This window comes from Oryx dammah, unplaced genomic scaffold, assembly GCF_014754425.2.
Source record: "Oryx dammah isolate SB20612 unplaced genomic scaffold, SCBI_Odam_1.1 HiC_scaffold_22, whole genome shotgun sequence".
NCBI lineage: Eukaryota > Metazoa > Chordata > Mammalia > Artiodactyla > Bovidae > Oryx > Oryx dammah.
The window spans coordinates 60,668,837-60,688,872 of NW_024070206.1; the positions used below are offsets into that span (position 1 = coordinate 60,668,837).

At 46.0% G+C, this 20,036-nt stretch overlaps 1 protein-coding gene across 3 annotated transcripts in view; it reads left to right on the forward strand.

Moving 5' to 3' along the window:
- Nucleotides 1-20,036, forward strand: part of ATP9B (ATPase phospholipid transporting 9B (putative)) — a 163,639-nt gene that overhangs the window by 101,836 nt on the left and 41,767 nt on the right. For all 3 annotated transcript variants that reach the window (XM_040264381.1, XM_040264383.1, XM_040264382.1), the window contains one exon: nucleotides 17,442-17,602. In XM_040264381.1, coding sequence (XP_040120315.1) covers nucleotides 17,442-17,602 — 161 coding nt within the window. The remainder of the gene's footprint in view (nucleotides 1-17,441; nucleotides 17,603-20,036) is intronic.

Sequence of the window (20,036 nt, forward strand, 5' to 3'; positions counted from 1 at the left end):
TTCTGCTCACTTGCCTGTTAGTGCTGGTGTAAAGGAGGAGGCCCCTTCGCTCCTGCAGTAGTGCTGACAGCCGACGCGATGTTATGTGCGGCGTGGGAACCCTCCCAGGGCCGTGAATAAAGGCATAAAAATGAGACACAGGAAAAATGACAGGTGTAACATCACTACCTACAGTTCATTAACCTGTGGAAATGAGCAACTGGTTACCATACACTTCAGAGAAGGATTTGTTTTGTTCTAAATGAATATTTAGTCATTAGAGCAACAATTTTCTTAAGTTAAAGTCAATAATTTGTTTTTTTATTACAATTACAAAAATTGTTCCATAGCCTTAAGATACAGACATGGTCTGAAACACACAATATAGAGAACAGAATTTTCATAATAGATCAATTTAATATGTTTTTAATTCCAAGCGATATAAAAAATGACTGCTTCCAAGGTTTAATTTCAGTCTGAGTTGCTGCCTTCACCCCATAGATGAAGCGTGGAGACGCTGCAGTGCCTCATTTCAGGGGGGTGGGTGTGTGCCTTGGCCTCGTGAGCAGTGAGCCTGGCGCCGAGGAGTGCGCTGTAGATCACAGACGGGAGTCGGGCTGAACCTCCTCGCATCCTTGAGCAGCACTCCAGCACTCAGTTCTCTCTGGAGATGACGCTCTCAGCTTTGGCTTTCTGGATGAAGGCCGTGACAATTTTAAAGGTAATTTATGGTTGCTAATTAAGTAAAACAAAAGTAAATTCTTTTAAAGCATCACATGATTTGCACAGTTTCATTCAGTTCACGTGTTCGGTCCTTGTAAGGATGTGTAGAATGCTGGGTTGTGACTGCACGTTCTCTTAACGCTGAGTTAACGCACTGAGGACAGAAAGCAGGACGCTCATGGTCCACATCCTCCACAAAGCAAGGGAAACGTCGGGAGAGGTTTCAAGTGTAGGGTTTAAAAGTGGCTGAAGGATAGTTTAAATATTTTCCCCTGGAATGATTATGATTAGTTCAAAAAGTATAAAAGTGTTGTCTGTTATTTTGTTGTGTATGCGCGCTCAGTCGTGTCCGACTCCTTGCAACCCCATGGTCTGTAGCCCGCCAGGCTCCTCTGTCTGTGGGATTCTCCAGGCAAGAATACTGGAGCGGGTTGCCATGCAAGATCCTCCGGGGGAGCCTCCTGAGCCAGTGGTGGAAGCCACATCTCCCACGTCTCCTGTGTGGGCAGTGGGCTCTTTGCCACTGAGCCACCAGGGAAGCCCATTATTTTCTTAGTGCTACACTGTTAGCTTTCAGACTAAAATGTGAGTTGCTTGGTCATCCTTTTAACAACCAGGAAGGCCAGTTTCTCCCCTTGCTGGTCCAGCCTGCTTCTGCCTGTTGTCTGATCTGAACTTCTCTGTTAGTTCTGGTTGTCGTGTGCTGGTCCAGCTAGTTGCTGCTGTTACTGTTGATATAAAGTTGTTGCTTTCTGTTTACTGTTTACGTGCAGGTTGTGTTTCTTACTAGTAAACGGAGTGTAAGTGCTCCGTGGCCACTCAGTGGGTCACTTCTCTCCAGAATGCCCGCCACTGCAGCGCTGCCCTTGCTCCCCCACAGACCTGTCCCATGTGGGGCTTTGCACGGAGCAGTTAGGATCCAGGTGCAGGCGCACCTCCCTCCAGGAGCCGTCGCCCTCTGTCCACGTGGCAGACGCATTAACAGACGGTGTGAAACTCACTTGACCTTGATAGCCTTCATGTTCATAGGAGTTTGGGGAGCACTGAAAACCGACCCTCTGGCTTGTGAGGGATGCCTGACTGAGGGGAGCCAGCCTTGTGCGGAGGGAGACCCCCGTGTCCCAGGTTGGCAGCCTGGACTGGAGCAGCACTGCGTGACTGGCTCTGCATTTTGGGGGAAGTGGCAGGAGCTGGGGGCTGAAGAGGCAGTCAAGGGTTTATCCCCTGAGGGTCTCCCATGCCGCTGACACTGGAGCCCGTCTGGAGCCAGGCCCACGGGCCCAGCAGAGACACAGAGGCCAGTTGCTCTGATAGCTCCAAGCACGGCTGGCATAAAAGAGGAGGTGGAAAGCCTGTTAGGTCTGTGGGACCCACTTCATACTGTTGAACATCGAGGCCTATGTAGCCTGTGGAAGGAGACACAACGCCGGACACTTCAGAGATGCTCAAAAATCTAATTATGGGCACAAGAGAACTGAGTATTTTAAAATACTAACATAAAGAAAAAATATAGTAGTCTGGTGCTCAGAGTTTGAGTTTCTATACCTGAGATATTGTGGGCTTGGGTCCAGACCACTGCAGCAAAGTCACATGAATTTGGGGTTTCCCAGTGCATATAAAAGTTAGGTTTACACTACACTGCAGTCTAGTAAGTATTCAGTAGCATTATATCTAAAAAACAAAGTACATGCCTTCATTAGAAATACTTTATTGCTAAGAAACGCCGACCATCTGCACCTTCAGCGAGTCTTAGTAGTAACATCAGAGGTCACTGATCCCAGATCACTTTAGCAAGTCTGATAACAATAAAAAAGTTTGAAATATTGCGAGGATTTCCAAAACACGACAGAGACATGAAGTGAGCAGATGGTAGAGAAACGGCACGGACAGACTTGCCGGACACGAGGTCACCACAGACCTTCAGCTTTCCGTGTGACTGTCCAGCAGGGCTGTCCTGCTCCGGTGGAGAAGCAGGGGCCCGAGTCCCCAGCTGCGCTTTGCTCTCTGGGCCCTCGGAGGCCATGCAGAGGAGGGGAGGGGCAGCAGCAGGCGGGCCCCACATGCCCCAGGCTCCTGTCCACAGAGCGCAGCCCCTGTGCCAGGCCCGCCCCGCCAGCCCTGGGCCTCGGCGCTGCCTCCGTGTCCAGCCGAGCGGCGGGCCCCGGCCACTGGAAACCGTCGCCTCTTCCAGGGTCACCCTCAGAGGCCGTCCCTCCAGGCCCTGCAGCAGGAAAGACCGAGTGGACAGAGAATTGCTGCCCATCCCCCAGACCCAGAGACACACCTGGTGCAGCCCCGGCCTCCCGGCGTGGGCGCTGCAGGAGCCCCAAGCCGCCAGCTGTGGGAAAGCCACACTGCCTGTGGACGAAGTGCTGGGGGGCGAGTGCAGCTCGACCACCCTGGGGCTGCAGTGCGGGTGGCGCCCAAGGTCCCGGAAGGGGCTCCTCCCTCCTCTGGGAGGCACGGCAGACTAATGAGCAGGTCCTGAGTGACAGGCACAGTCGTGGACGGGACTGCCTGTCCCCTGTCCCCTCATCCACCCAGTCCCCTGTGGGGTGGAATCGAGAAGCACCCGTGAAGGTGACCTGGGTGAGTCGCTCTTTCCCTACCCTGCACCTCCACACCCGCAGGGCTCCTGCTGAGAGAGCCCTAAGACGTGGACTCTGAGGAGCCGCCCTTCAGGAGCCCAGAGTTGGCAGGGGCACGCTCAGGGCACTGGAGGAGCTGGCTGCCTCAGTCACCACGGCTGCAGCAGCATCCGACATTCTGGTCCCGCACGGGCTGACGTAGAGCCTCTCACTGAGGCTTGTCCCCTCAGCGCTTATTGCCTGCATGCTAAGTCGCTCGGTCCTGGCCGACTCTTTGCGACCCCGTGGACTGTAGCCCACCAGGCTCTTCCGTCCATGGGGTTCTCCAGGCAGGAACACTGGCTGTTTTTATCGGATACTACTGTGTGTCGCACTGTGAGTACACATTACAAACTGTAGACTAAAGGGGAGGGCAGGCAGTCTGAGAAGGCAAGTGTCAGGCCTAGGCTACCAGACGAGGAATGTGGAGGAAGTCAGGTCAGCACACTAAGGGCCCCGAGAAGGGGAGTGGACAGCGCGCGCAGACAGGCATGAGAGCATCAGCGGGGAGGCAGAAACTGCGGAAAGTTGAGGTCAGCGTAGCAGAAAGTGAGAGTGCCCGCGAGAGATTACAGGAGCCGGGACGGGAGATGTGGCCGCAGTCGGGACCCGTGAGCGGGAAGATACGTCAGAGGAACTTCCAGGCCGAGAAGCCAAATGAAAGAAGAATGAAGAAGGGGGAAACACAACAGGACAGAGCACCCACGGGTGTGTGTGTCCTCAGCAGGCATGGGGCACCGATACGGGAGCAGCAGCCAGGCAGCCGGAGGGGAGCAGAGAGTGAAATGGCTGAGGGCTTTCTCGCCTTGATGACAGACTGGGTGCCCGGGAACACCAGGCCGGGTGAGTGCCCCAGAGCCTCGGCCCGGGCTCAGGCCTTCTAGCTGTCGCCAACCAGCCCGAGAAGTAAAGGCACAGGACACTTCCCGCCATGCGGGGTTGAGGGTCTAGGGTGGTGGTCTCATCACTCAGGATGCTGGGGCGAGGCAGGGATGTCGCCTGGGCTGCGAGCAGGGACGGTCCTGCTGACTGTGGCCCGAGGGTGGCAGGGCCTGGCTGGACGCTTCCAAGTCCGGAGTGAACACATCCAAGCAGGCCAAGTTTATAGAGCGTAGGGTCCACTCTCCTCTGCCCTCCCGCATACCCACTCGCTGGAGACGATGCCGCAGACCACGGCAGGGCCCCGCAGGTATGAGCAGGATCCCCCACCCCGGCCGGAGTCAGTGGTGGGCTTTCCCGACATGCCATGGAGGACAGGGGCTTCCTGCCCGGCCCACCGAGCTGGCTCTGGCTGCGGTCCGGGCGGCCTGCTGACCGTGTGGAGTCTGCAGTCACAGACTTGGGCTGAGCCCGTGGGCAGGGTTTCCCGAGCTGGCCTCCGTCAGCGCTCTTGTGTTACGATCTTAGGTGGATATATGTGTTGTTTCCTCAGCTGCTCACTTGTTTTCTGAAATTCCAGGTGTGCTTTCTGTTTAGCAGCTTTGAGGTCATTAGATTCAGTGTTGAACCTCACCTCGTCGTCCTCGTGGTGTCTGACCGACGAGGCCTCTGCCCGCCGGGCCGGCTGCTCCTGGGCAGAGGAGTCCACAGCAAAGCCTGCGATCCACGCGGCAAAAAGTCCCCCAGGCAGCGGGCTCCACAGGGAGCACGCAGGCCAGGTGGCCTTTGAGCTGCTTCACCAGAGAAAGACACGGGCCTCACCAAGCGAGTGCTTCCTCTGCTCCCGTGGCCGTGGTGTTTAATCATTTTGTTTAGGCTCTCATTCTTTTCCCAAAGTACAGTAGCTGATGCCAGTTGAGGAAGTTTCACCACTGCTAAATAAAAACAGTGAAAGAAAGCATTTTGATAAGATGAGCAGTCTTCATTTCATGAACCTGATAGAAGTTTGTGTAGTAATGGACGTTCCAGCCACTGATCTGATGATGAGAGCAGAAATGTTATCATTTCTGGTTCACATCCGCCAGCCAGGGAATCCCAGCTGTTGTCAGGGGCCAGGAGCTGCGACCTTGGCCACACACCTCAGCTCCATGGGCTGAATGAGAAACTAACCAGGCGGGACTGGGGCCAAGTAACAGAAGCCATGCAAAAGCACCTGGCAAACTGTGAAGGCCGTTGGCTTGGAGATTGCCAAGGTCATAAGGAATCAGAAAGTGATCAGTTATAACAACTGAAACCAAAATGAAGCTACTTTATGTGTTAGTTACTCGTGTGGAGTTAATCTTATTAAAGTAAATTGGTTATGCATTTTGTTTGCTTGTCTGAAGCATGTTTTTTCACGTAGAACATAGACAAGTGAGTCCGGTGCTGACGTGGCGGTGATGGTGCCTTCCCTGTCAAGATGCCAAAGTCTTTCTGAAATCTCGCTGTTCCTGGCTCCTGGCTCCAGCCCTGCCACAAAATACCCAGCCTTTATTTTTCAAGAAGGCTTGACACGTCACCGGAAGATTTCCAAGGCCTTTTCTAGCTCACTGGTGCCCTTTCATGGTGCCGCCTGTCCCGTGCTCCTGGGGTTCTCCTCGCCTCAGTGATCAGCCAGGTGCCTGGGGGCTTTGGGGGCTGGGTCCCACTGAGTGGCTGTTTCTGGCTCTGGTTGTGAATGGCCTGCCCCCAAGGGAGAACCTGGGGTATATTTTGCCATAAGACTATTCACGACAGTTTAGGGCAACGTCTTTCGTCATTAGCTACACGCTTTTAACAGCTAATACACGTACTCACATTTAAAATCAGGGTGGTCCAAGTGATAGACACGTTTGGTATCAGAGTTGTGACCTAGCAGTTGTCTTCCAGTGGCTGAATAAACTTGGGTCTGAGAGCTTTCGAGTGTGGAAGTCGCCTGACACAGGGCTTCCTTCTGGAAGGTTTGCTGGTGTAGAGCGCTGCTGTCGCCTGCTACAGCAGGCCCTCGCGGAGGTGGTGTGAGCACAGCTCGCCGTGGGCGGTGTGGGGCCTCCTGGCTCGGGCTCGCGTGCCCTGGGAGAAAGCCCAGTGTGGGCTGAGCGTTCTCAGGAAGAGCAGTTCTCAGCTGGTTTGCATTGAATACATGCGGTGGGAAGGATGGTGACCGCCTTGTGAAAGTTATGGTTTCTCTGAGTCCAAGTGTGTTGTCGCGCTATGATTTGTTTTCATGGCCCTGGTGCTCAGCAGCCGATTAGGCTGGTGGGATTGTTTCCACAGCATTCTGCAGAAGACTCCTTTAATCCTGTTCCTCAAGCAGATAAGCTTCGCTCGGAGCACTGGCCTATAGCACCATATTATATTAATGTATTTTACTTGTAATTTAGAGAACAAGAAGAATGCCCCGATCTGAAGGCTAAGCTGTCCCCCATGGCACTGGCACAGCTGATAGTCGCGAACTAGAAAGATGTGTATATCAGATAGTTTACAAAATGAAGCCAGCTGTGTTTCCCTACATACTGAGGCTTCCTGACATGCATCATTAAACCTTATTAGCTACTTCCTTTTACAAAGATTCTTGTAGTCTTGAACATTGCATATTAACATTTTCTGCCCCTCCAACTGGAAATTATTTGCTTTATTGTAGAGTGTCAACTTGCTCTGGTTTCTGATGCGTTCTAATTGGTACTTTAGAGTATAATCATCGTGCGATACCACGCCATGCATTTCTTTATTTGGAAATTAATACAGACCTTTTCACTTTATCTGTCAATCTGGGCAACTTTTCACACAATTCCCAACTCTTGGGATTGCTTACAAGCCATTAAGTATGAAATTGTTCATAAAATGTCTTTGAAGACGTATCACAAAAATTTTAGATGGTTTAAAGTATGTTACATTTTGCCGAGATACTAGTAATAAACCTCTTAAATAGACAGTTAATAATAAAAGAGTAATTAGGAAGATGAAAAGTTTATTTAAGCATATGATGTTAGTCATTTAAAATTTTCAGTAAATCTGCTAAATTCCATTTTCCTCTCAAAAGAATGCACATCATGAGAACCATGGATTTTGACATTGATTCAAAGTCAGGTGTCAGGTGTTGCTGCTGCTGCTGCTAAGTCGCTTCAGTCATGTCCGACTTTGTGCGACCCCATAGACGGCAGCCCATCAGGCTTCCCTGTCCCTGGGATTCTCCAGGCAAGAACACTGGAGTGGGTTGCCATTTCCTTCTCCAGTGCATGAAAGTGAAGTCACTCAGTCATGTCTGACCCTCAGCAACCCCATGGACTGCAGCCCACCAGGCTCCTCAGGGCAGTACCTTTCCTCATCCTTTCCCCTTCCCGCCATCCTCTGCCTGCATCCCGGGCTGCCTTATAAAGTGAGTACGTTTACCCATTATTAACCCCGTGGTGGGTCAGAGCAGGGACAGGTTGAGAGCAGCCCTGAGGGCCAGGGTTTCTGTATCTTTACCCGTGTTTAACATAATCACAAAGAGGTGATATGCATTTCACTGAGAATTTCAGGAGTTCAGTGAAACAGTGATCATAGCTTTGTTTCCAGTAAATATCTTAGACACAGATCTTGTCATGTCAGCTCATGACTCCTGATTTAAAAACACTACTGAGTGGTTTTATGTCAGGATGGGTGCCAGATATCTGGAGATTGGGGTGGAGACCTTAAATGGTCCATAAATCCCCACACATTTTCACCATAACCCCAGCAGCGGTGCGGGGGCAGGTGACACTGTCTGATCGCGGGCTATGCGATGCAGTGTAGGTTCTCGCCGCGCCAAGCCGCCCGCAGAGAACCGGATGTGAACCGCGCTGAACTTGGCTCTGCCACACACAGCTCGCAGGCGTTAAGGGCTTTCCTGCTAATCATCTTTTTTGCTTTCTAATACACTATAACTTAGAATTAGCAACTTTATACTACCATATATGGGACGGAAGTAGTCCGTAATGGAACCAGACTTCATGGAATCTATTATATATAAAAACTGTTAACTAATGCCTAATACATTTCCTGACACAAACCTGTAAAAATATGTTTTGCTTGTTGGTTTGCCAAAGGAAGTGTTTAGATGGTGACATTTGGAATCACTGAACAAATCTTGGACCTTGTTGTAGGAACTCATCTTTATCATGACCTCTCCCGAAAAAAATTTAGGGCTGGAAGTTACAGTTTCACTGGAAATTAATGACCTTGTTTACTGATAAAATTTAACCATTCCCTTTCCCAAAATTTTATTAGGAAAATATGCAGGTGGAGGGTGTTCCCCACCTCCACCCCCCAATTCATTCACTTTAAAAAAAACAACTGTTCGGGCCATGTCCCAGGCAAGCTCCAAGGAGTGGGTTGGTTTGGTACCTGACTGCTCAGCTGTTCCCCATGCCTTCAGCTCTAGGGGGACCACCAGGGGTCGGCCTGGCACTTGCTTTTCTTGGGAAGAGGCATGTTCTGATCTGATGTGTCTTCTAAATCCCAGCCTTCTCCATCGCCTGTGGTCCCACAGTTCCAAGCCAGTAGCAGGAGTAATTCCTGCAGTGTCCCTTCTGGGTGCCAGGAAGTACTTGTTTCAGCTCTTTGCAGAGTTCAGAGGGCACTCTCACAGGAGGACCCTGTGCCGAGGACCCTGGTGCGGCAGCGTGAGAAGCTCTAGCGATGTGTTCAGTCATCTCTCAGTGAGCAGTCCCAGAGCCCAGATGTTAATAGCAGTATTATTAATGTGCTTAAAGGAGAAGATTACTTTCTAATTCAGTAATATATTTTATAAATTATATTTCAGAGTGTATCTTAAGGATGTTTCTAGAACACACACATATGCACAATGATGCTTAAAATAAGGGACTTGCCACATGTAGGAGAAAATAAAAAACTACACCTGCACGTACCTCCCAGAAGAAAACTGTAAATACTGTAGTCTCCTCTGTATGAAAAATCCACCAGAAAACGAAAGGTAATGACTGCCCATATTTCAGCAGATTTACAGCACTTTCTGAGTCTGTTAAAATTTTAAGATTCCTAATAAAAGCCTTTCTTTAAAAATATCAGGACCATTTAGAGTTTTTATTAGAAAGAAAATCTATTTTTCATGTTTCAAGGGAAAAAAGGATTACCAAGAGTGTGGGGACTTTCAAAATCTTTGAAGAAATATAAAATAAAACAAAGTTCCTTAGCGTACCAGTGACCACACACAAAACCTGCTCTTACTGGCATTTTTCCAGACTTTTTTTTTTTTTTTTTAAAAACACAGTTACTAATCCCTAAACTCATGGGTATTGTGCTTTTAAATAGTAAGAATTCAAGAGTAGGTTAATGCTATTTGTAAAATATCTGTTAAAGTAAATATTAAATTACCAGAGTAAACTGCTTATTTAATTAGACTAAATTGAAATCAAATGCCTGACCTCAAATTTCACTTATATGAATGTTGAATGTTGAAGTTTCTGGTGTCAGTGGATAACTTAGGCTGTTGGCGCAATTATTTTGAATTGGTGGGTGGTCTTGGCAAAACCAGTTAAAACCGATAGCTTACTACATTGTTAAGACAAAAGTAAGGTAAATATATGCAGGATCTCAAAATCACTAATATAAGCTGTTACAACTTTATTGACTTAATTTGTAGATCTAAATCTTTTTTTTCTAAAAGCTTTAGCACTATACTGTTGTACTGATTACCTACGGTATTTTGGGTGTCATATCTTTAAATATGCTTCTTTATTTGCTAGAAGTTTTTATTTAGGAAATTTCCCCCTGTATGTAGTTTATCATGTTAAAGTCTGTAAATTCTGTCTTTGATTCTTCATGGCAACATAGATATTTAGGGTAATTTTTTCATTAATAAAACTAAGATAACGTATTAAATTTACTAAATTGGCTGATTGAAGATCGAAGTTCTGCTTCATGAAAAGGTGGCTTTCAGCAGTCAGAGGGGAAAAAAGGATCAAACTTGAGCGCCCTCTGCTGGGGAAGCCACAACATGGTGCTCCTTGGCTTTCGCTTTCTCTTCCCAGCAAGGAAATGTGTACAAGCGGCAAGTAGCCGAACGGCAGCCGGAAACATGGCGGCCGTGCGCGCAGATCACACTCAGCAGTGTTCGGATGACAGCGACTCGCAAGGTGCAGTCACCTTGCATCCCTGGCTTTTCAGGGAGCTGTGTGGGCTGTTGGAAGATAAGACCAGACTACTGTCCATTAGAAAATTGGTTTCAAATATTCAGTGCTATACATTTTAATGTAGGTTGTGTACATAGAGTACAAATTAAATTTACAAATAGTTGCCAGACTGTTCTGCATATTTATGTTTACTCATTTTTGGTTTTAAATATGGCTTTGATGTGTCACAAGTTGAACCTATTTGAAATAATTTAATAATTATTAAAAACAAAAAATTTTGCCACTTAGAGTCACTATATTGCTTTAAATTTGATGACTTTTTAATATACTGGTTATGCTTTAATAAAGGCTCTGCTATAACAGATGCTGTCGGATAGTAACAGGCTTGACCAAATTATCCTACATGAATGTAGAAGTCAGTCTGAATTTTGCAAAAAAAAAGATCTGACGTGTGTATATGTGTATGTACGCATTTTCATAGATAATGTGTCATTTTCTGGCAGTTTTGACAATTATAAAATGTTGAGTGGATACGTTTTATAGCAAATGCCCAAGCCAGTATTGAAATTTCTCAAATGATCTGGAAGGTTGAATGTTTGAAAAGACAGCCTCATTCTTCATTCATGAAGCCCGCTTCAAACTCAGCAAGTAATCTGTTTGTAGGTTTTAGGAATAATTTCGCCCCTAACAACATGTTTATTGTGTCTGGCTGGCAGACTTGTCTGATGGCACGCATCACCCTGAAAACTGAGCTGATCAGCACCAAGGTTGTGTCAGCTCCGGGAGGGCTCATGCTGGGTCCCCCCTCCTTTTGAGTTTCTCACAGTAATATGGAAAGCGCTATACTTCCTGGTTCAGTAGCTGAGCTTTGCATTAAGGCTTTTTTTGTTTACATGAAAAATATAGCAACCCCATTTTATTTTTGAATGTTAAATATTAAGAAATGTGTGATAATATATGGTAAGCAAGGAAAAAAATCCTAAAATGCTAAACATAGAATAGTCTGGCAAAATTTGTTTGTAGGCAAAAATGTATATGAAATACTCTTTTAGTACAGACTTTTAAATGTGTATCGTGTAAATATAGATTTTGACTTTTAAAAATTTTGACTTTTAACATTAAGAATTATTGTGCTGATACTTATTTAGGGAGCTTTTAAAGCACAGATTATTGAGCCAATAGACTAGAACAGCTAAAAGAAGCACTTCTTATTTCGCAGATCACTGGGGCAGTAAATGGTAATAGCCGAGTTGTCTATGGGCAGGCGGTGCTTGCATGCAGGGCAGACGCTTAGGACTAAGACCTAACATGACTAAGGCCTAACTTAGGACTAAGTCCAAACATGAATGAATAAATAAACTGGAGAAGAAGGAGAAAAGAGACTATATGGCATCACTTTATAATTTAAAAAATACTTTAAAAACTCCAAACTGGAAAAAGTTATTGCCATAACATTTAGAAGTTTACATTCAGTATAAGAATTTCAGAAGTACATTACTGAAAAGTACTTATTTTTTTCTTATTTTTAAGATTCTGCTATAAGTAGAAAATATGCGACTGATTTGGTATTAAGATATTTAAAAATATGTGCTTTTCATAGTAATTTCAGGAGGTTGACGCAGTGATCCTGTGTCAGCTTTTGCAGTCACACCCCAAATTCTGAATGGTGTGGAACTGCTGGGCTGATCCCAGCATAGTTCAGCTGCTAGAAGGGAGACAGCAACGGCAATGTCACTGTTTCCCCTAAGCCGTCTTCGTCATGGAAGGCTGTACTTCAGCCTGTGTAGAGTTGTCTTGAGTGTTTTTGCTAGTAGATTGGAGGCTTTTCTGTTTTTCAAATTTAGATGTGTTTACAGCAAAAATACAGGACAAATTAAAATGATATTTAGCTTTCTTCAAGAGTTTAAGTTGGCTTTTTGACATTTTGCACATTATTGTTTTGTTATTCTAGAATACCTTCATGTAGTAGGTAAGGAAATGTGAGTTTAGAAGGAAGGTTACAGAGCTTAGATGTTCACATAACATTAATCCAGGATAACAGCACGTGAAGAACAGTTGGTGATGCTTATTAATGCCTTTTGTTTTCTCTGCTACTAAGTTTTTATAACATGAGACTTCTGCATTGATTTCTTGGGGACTTGGGGAGACTTTGAGACAGGCTGGAGAGGTGCTGCGTTGCTGAGATAAGGTGGGGTCTCATTCGTCCCCGGTGCCTTAACAAACCTGACTGATCTTTCGTTGATTAAGCAGTGTACCGTATTTACCCTTCATTGTTAGCATAAACCATTATTTTACTGAGAACCATTAGCTGTTTAAAACTTGGTACATAAATTAAAGAGGAGCTAAGTGGATTTGTGATCGCTGCCATTAGTGGCGTCTTAGATTATACAGGCAATTATTGTGCTCATTACCCCAGAGCAGCCCCTTCTCAGAGCCATTGTGGTGTCTTAGACATTATGCACAGATTTTCCCTTGGAGATTAAAATTTCCAGTAGCGTATTTAATTTTGTTATCACAGTTGTTTCAAGTAAAATAAATATTATGACAAGTGGAAGAAAATTTGCTTTACTAATATAGGAAATTACAAAAATGTTGAAAGTTACTTCCTAGTGTACTTAATTTACCTCTTCTTGTACAGTCATAATTACTTCAACTGATTAGTAATATATGTTAGGGGTGAAAAGATTTTTAAATCGGAGTAAAAGGTACCTGGCCTGTTTAGGTGTTTTAAAAGTTTTTAAAGAAGGAAGAGATTCACATCAAAACTCAAGTTACCACCTTTATAGAATCTGTAGCTTTAGCGTTAATTAGCTTTCATGGTGAATAGTTTTTGAGTCCAGATTGCATTTTAGACAAGTTGAAGAAACTTTCAAGGGTGTTCTAGAAAAATGAGTATAAAATTAATTGCAAATGACCTTTTAAAAAACAGTTGAAATATCTCTGTTCTCGCTGTGTTTTGTTAGAATTGACCCCCTCTCCAATAAGACCATACTATTGATATATACTGTAGCGTGGGTGCAGTTGTGTTCCAGGAAGAAGAGTCGTCGTTGAGAAAAGGCTCCTGAAAGACGGCAGGGAACAGCCCACTGCTGAGAGGCTGTGTGTGCTCTGCTAAACTTGTTACTCCATCCTTTCAGCTAGAAGTGTTTGGAGAAGACAGCATGTCCGCCTTACAGGCACGTCAGGTGGCTGACCACATGTCCTCCTCCGCTGGAGGCGCATTGACACTTGAAGTGTAGTGTGCATCAGAGTGCAGTGGCCGCCAGTAACATTTCAGTCCCACATGGGGCATTGTTTCAAAGGAAATGTGGTGCCCACTGCTGACCGCTTCCTCCTGCCTCTTGACAGACCTTCCTTCACTGCCGCAACGCAGGGGAGAGTGTGAGGTAGTGGTTATGCATTTTGCAAGACAGTGATTCTTTATTTTATTACAAAAAAAGACCAACTCTGGAAGGCCAGATTAAATCATTCCTTTCACTTTTTAATGGGATTTGGATGAATGGAGTAAAATATGCACTTTGCATTCATTGATAGCATCTTTACGTTGAGGTAATTGAGTCTTTTCTCCCTGACTGCATGAGTAATGACTTCATCTGACCCTCCCAAGGCCTGGAGCTCAGGCCGCCTTTGTCACCGTGGAGAACCAGGCTTTGAAACACGCTCTACTTCCCTGGCTTAATTTTTCTTCATTTTAATCCAAAACCCTATTTTTCTCAATAATTCAAGCATAAACTATGTAGTAGTTGAAGTAGTGGAGATTGCAAGGTATTTGTCCTGGTCGTGCTGGTTTTTAAATGGAGTTGATAAATCAGGCACCCAGGTCCCCACTGCCCACTCTCACAGAGGCCCAGCCCCACGCTACCAGAGAAGCTTCCAGAACACTGTTCACGTGGCTCGTCCTAGACCAGCTGGCCCCACTGCCCACTTGCCAGGGCACTGTGCTGGAAGTGACCACCAGGAAGGCAGGGCACCCCCCCCAGGGAGTGCTGCACACCTGGCCAGCCCACGCGGCCCAGGAAGGGCCTCATCCGCCACAGGCATGTGGGCGTGAGGCATCGCCAGGACCCAGGGAAAGTCTCTGGAGATCCAAGTCCAAATAGCATGACCAGAGGCAGCCACATGTCCCAGGCCTGAGTTTGTTGGGGTGTTGGGGGGCATAGTGAGGAGCAGGGCATTGTGGAAGGGGCCAGTAGAGGGGCTGAGTCTTCAGGGTGGGGGCTTGGTGAGGGCTGGGGCCTGCTGGGGGCTCGCTCGGAGGGGTAGGGTCTGCAGACCACCATCACCCCTCACCCCTACCCCAGGGCCCAGTGGCTCCCAGGCCACCCAGGGGACCCTGCAGTGTCTGGGTCGGGTGTGTAAGTAGGGTGCATGCACTAAACACACTTTGAGCCGTGTTGCTTCTGGGTACCTGTTGTCATTCCTGTTGCTTGTGCAACCTCTTTAAAGGCTATAAAGTGTCAACCAACAGCGATGCTGATTGTCAGTTCTAAGAGGTAACTTTGTCCATAAGCTTGGTTAGAGAAGATTTCTCTCTTATAGGATATATTACTCGTGTTCATCTTATCTCTCCTACTGTTGTTGTTCAGTTGCTCAGTCATGTCTGACTTGTGACCCCATGGACTGCAGCAGCCAGGCTTCCCTGTCCTTCTCCATCTCCTGGAGCTTGCTCAAACTCATATCCATTGGGTCACTGATGCCATCCAGCCATCTCATCCTCTGTCATCCCCTTCTGCTCCTGCCCTCACTCTTTCCCAGCATCAGGGTCTTTTCAAATGAGTCAGCTCTTTGCATCAGGTGGCCAAAGGATTGGAGCTTCAGCATAGTCCTTCCAACAAACATTCAGGATTGATTTCCTTTAGGAATGATTAGTGTTCTCCAACACCACAGTTCAAAAGCATCAATTCTTTGGCATTCAGCCTTCTTTATGGTCCAACTCTCACATCCATACATGACTACTGGAAAAACCATAGCTTTGGCAAAGTAATGTCTCTGCTTTTTAATACACGTAACATTTCTTGCTAGACTGACTGTTTCTCCCCAGGTGAAATCTCGTAGTGTACTCATTTTTCATAACCTTAGCATGCGTGTGTACTCAGTCATGTCTGACTCTTTGTGACCCCACGGACTGTAGCCCACCAGCCTCCTCTGTCCATAGAATCTTCCAGGCAAGAATACTGAAGTGGGTTGCCATTCCTTTCTCCAGGGAATCTTCCCAACCCAGAGACTGAACCCACATCTCTTGCATCTCCTGCATTGGCAAGTGATTCTTTTACCACTGTACCCCCTTCATTTTTCATAATCTTAGGAGTTTAGCAAAAAATGTAGTAGACGTTTAAACTTACTTGTATAGTGAATGAATTTTCTTCACTGCCACACTCAATGGGTTTTCGGACAGAGTTTTGTGCTTTATTTTTAACTACAAGTTCTAACATTCTCATGAGAGTTTGTGGCAAATATTAATCAAAACAAGATATACGCTAAATACGTGAGGTGTGGAAAAGGCTAGGCTTTTATTGGCCAAAGAAGTGATATTTGAAAAGGCACTACAAAGTAAACTGTTATTAAGCAGCTTAGTAATGCTTCAAGTTTTAAATTTAAGGTGTTTATAAAGGTATTTGTCCTGGTCATGCTGGTTTTTAAACAGAGTTGATAATCAGACTCCCAAGTCCCGCTGTCTTGGTAGTTTTGGTAATCATGTTTCCTTTTTTAATTTCTCTTTTTCAAAATCTGTACCAGATACAGGAGAAACTCAGACGACAGATAGATAACCTGATAGGATTCAGTTTTCTGCTAGTGTCATAAAACTTAGGAGTCAGCGGCTCTGTTAACACCTGCTGGGCCCTGGCCTGAGGTGGGCAGGCTGTCTGGGCTCCCGGCATCTCCGGAAGGAGATGGGCACTGCCAGTTTACCATGGAGGAGAGTGAGGCTTAGAGAGTGTGAGACGCTCTCCAGGGCCACACAGCTAGTAAGCAGAGACTCAGAAGCAGGCTCTCCGCAGTAGAGAGAGCGGTCCTGGTAGTGAGGACAGTAGCAGCGTGCCCGTAGTCTTGCTCTGTACTGGAGGCCATGCTCCCTGTGCTGTGCGCCTCCTCCCCCCAGTTGCCCAGTCACGGACGGGAAACACGCCCGTCTCACCCAGAGCTGCGCAGCGAGGAGGTGCAGCCAGCACTCAAACTGGCATCCTGAGGCAGCTCAGCTGTGGCGTGGCATCCCTTCTCCTCTCTGCAGCTCTAAAGCCTTTCTGCAAAGCCCTATGCTGCCCTCCCCACGCCTCTCCCTGCCCGCCATGCCACGTTGCGCGGTGGTCTTTCAGCCATGAAACTGGGCTGGGAGGAAGACTGGGTGGAGGTTACTGGGCTGGAAAGTGAAGTTGCATGCTTCAGAAGAGCTGTGTTCTCCTAACTCGTAGGACGGGCAGTGTTTGGATGTCTCACCCTTTCTGCCTCCAAGATCCCGCACAGATCACACACAAAAAAGGAATGAATTCTTACTGACATAATTTTCCCATGTCTTGCTTAGCTGGTAAATAATCCACAGACGGAATCTGAGTGTCGTGTACCTTCCTGCAAGAACCTCCAGTGGGGGACTTCTGCAAATTAACCAGTTGTCGTTGCAAGCTAACTATTCCATCTGTTGCTTTTCTTCTTAATCAAGAGAAGTTCTTTTCAGAGAGGCTCTTGGCTGAGGGGGATGACAGCCAGAGAGCCTGTTCTGGCCTGGCCTGTGCAGAGGAAAAGGCACCTGTGCTCTCGCGGGAGACGGCTGTGCGCCTGTGCGTCCCCTTCTGTCCAGCAGTGGTCATAACCTCATCGTTCAGAGGGGATCTCAGGACTTGTGTTTTCTCAGTAGCCTCTTTCTGGAAACCTTCTGGGGACCGTGACTCATTTCCAGAAATTCTCCCTAAATCTCTAGAACACTTTTTGGGAAAAACTGTAAATGTCATAAGTTTTCCCAAGAAAATGTAAAGTGAATACATCTTTGTGTTTTATTGTAATAAAGGCTAATACAAAAAACTTAAGACCGTCATCCCTACCATGTATTTAGACTTGTAAAATTAGAGACACTGTGGCTCTGTGCTAATTCTGTATTTTCTTTCAGGTTGGTTTGTTGGACCTAGAACTCAACCAGCTGACCAAAGCACTATTTCTGGCCTTGGTTGCCCTCTCGGTTGTCATGGTGACCTTGCAGGGATTTGCAGGCCCCTGGTACCGCAGTCTCTTCCGCTTTCTCCTCCTCTTCTCCTACATCATTCCCATAAGGTGAGTTTAAGGATGAGGAAAACCAGTGTCTGGTTTCAGTGAATATGATGTTATGGAATGTGTTGTTCTCAGTGTGAAAAAAATGATCCACTTAGAACTAAAGAGGGAAGATACGGGACTGACTAACCATGGCTGCCTCCCTTTCACTGTGGGCACTGACTCTGAGAAGTGAGCGCGTGCCTGAAACTCCCTGTTGAGAAGAAGGCGGAGGTGTCCACTCTGTTGCCCTTGGCCCCAGCGCTCTGAGTGCTGGAAGGCCTGAGCCCAGAGTCTGCCAGTGTGAGCCCCGCCCCCTGATGTGAGGCGACCCCTGCCCCAACCCCAGTAGGGGCCCTGCCCCAGGACAGCCGGCCTCCCGGGCCGGAGTCTCTAGGTCTGCATGGCCTGTCTCAGCTGTTAACACACTCCCTCCAGACTGTCCTGCAGCTGCCAACAGCCGTCTCCTCCCATCTCTCTTGAGCAAACACATCTTTTCTTGGGATTTCTTAGGGGTTTTTCCTTTGTTTTCATTAATCTCGTTTTTCTTCATTTCTTTTGCTTTTATCAGTTCTGAAATTTTATGTGGTGTCCTTCGTGACTATTTCTGTTGTACAACGAGAAAGGCTGAGTAAGAGTGCTCTTCCTTCTTTGGGGCACTTCCGTCTTTGATAGAAACCATTGAACAATATTCAGATTTTATTGCAGTTTTTTAATATGACTATGTTTAATTTCTTTCTTTTCTGTAGTAAACTAACAATGTAAAGAGACTTGACATGTTTCCCCCTTATCCTATTAATAGGAAATACTAATTATAGTCATGAAAGTTAATACATAAGTATTTTTAAACAAAAACTAATGATCATTTTCTCACATTTCAATTTTGTATATTTATAGTAAAAAATCAGATAGTACCCAATAACAAGAGAAAGAAAGAAATATTATGTATAGTCTCTGTTGCTGCTGCTAAGTCACTTCAGTCGTGTCCAACTCTGTGCGACCCCATAGACGGCAGCCCACCAGGCTCCCCTGTCCCTGGGATTCTCCAGGCAAGAACACTGGAGTGGGTTGCCATTTCCTTCTCCAATGCATGAAAGTGAAAAGTGAAAGTGAAGTCGCTCAGTCATGCCCGACTCTTAGCGACCCCATGGACTGCAGCTTACCAGGCTCCTCCATCCATGGGATTTTCCAGGCAAGAGTACTGGAGTAGCTAATGATAAATTCTGTAAGACCTTTCAGATGTAGATATACTTACAGACTTATAAGTAAGAATGTTCATACTTACCTATACATAAGTATATTAGCATTCACACATATCCTCTTTTTAAGTCTATATATCCTTTTAAAAAGTTTGCTTATGTGGAATTGCCCTGGCAGTCCAGTGGTTAAGACTCCACACTTCCACTGTTTGAGGCTTGGGTTCAATCCCTGCTGGGAAACTTAAGACCCTGCGTGCCACTGCTGGGGCCAAAAAAAAAATCTGATTACAAAATGAGAAAGGTACAAGGCTGTGTGCAAATCTGGCTTGTTCTAGTTTTTCCATCAGCAGTTTTATATTTAGATTAACATGCTTAGTCAAGCTTGGAGAGACTTGCTGGACAGAAGTGTGACCACACCTCTGTCTATCTCTGAGATGCTCATGTGCACTTCAGTGTGATACTTCTCCTCATTTTTCATAGTGTGAGAATGCAATTACACAGGTTTAGCAGAAGGGATGAAACAGTAAAATTAAAATGTAAAACGTATAGAGGACACTGATTTAGGGGCTTAACATTTGATTCAACCAAGTTTGTTTTCTCATTGCAAAGTTTCCATTAAAATATAAATAGCAATACATTTTAGTATTTACTAAATATGTTTCTGCGCTTAACAAAGAATCGATTTTAAAATAGTCTTAAAATTGTCTTTTTTCTTTTTCAAAGTACCAGTTCTGGAAAATAAAGTGCTTTTTCTCCTACTGACCTAACACTCTAAAAGTCTTTTCCATTTTAAGAAAAGAGAGCTGTTTTGTTGAAATTCTCTACAGAATTAAATTTGTCTGAGTCACCTGATACAAGTTACTTCATCTTTCAAGGAAAATAGTATAAGACTTACCTCTACTTTTGTAATTCAGAAATAAATATGTGTTCCTTAAATCGTTTGTTTTTCTCATAGCACAGAGCCAACCATCAGAATTCTTTACGGTGCATGTAAAGTTCCCTCGCATTACATGTCTCTAGTCACTGTGCTTTCTGCATATACTCTAAAATGCTGCGTAACAGTCTAGTTGATAATCAGAAACAAGTGTCTTAGCAGTACCAAGCCAGGGAGGCTTACGTGGGCAACAGAAGCAAGGTGGTATTTGACGAGGTGACAGCAGTGTTCCTTCCAAGAAACACTGGAGTGCCTCTTGTGGGTACAGCGTCTTAGGAAACACTGACGTTGATGAGTGTTTGTGTGGCCTGGGAGACCATTTTCC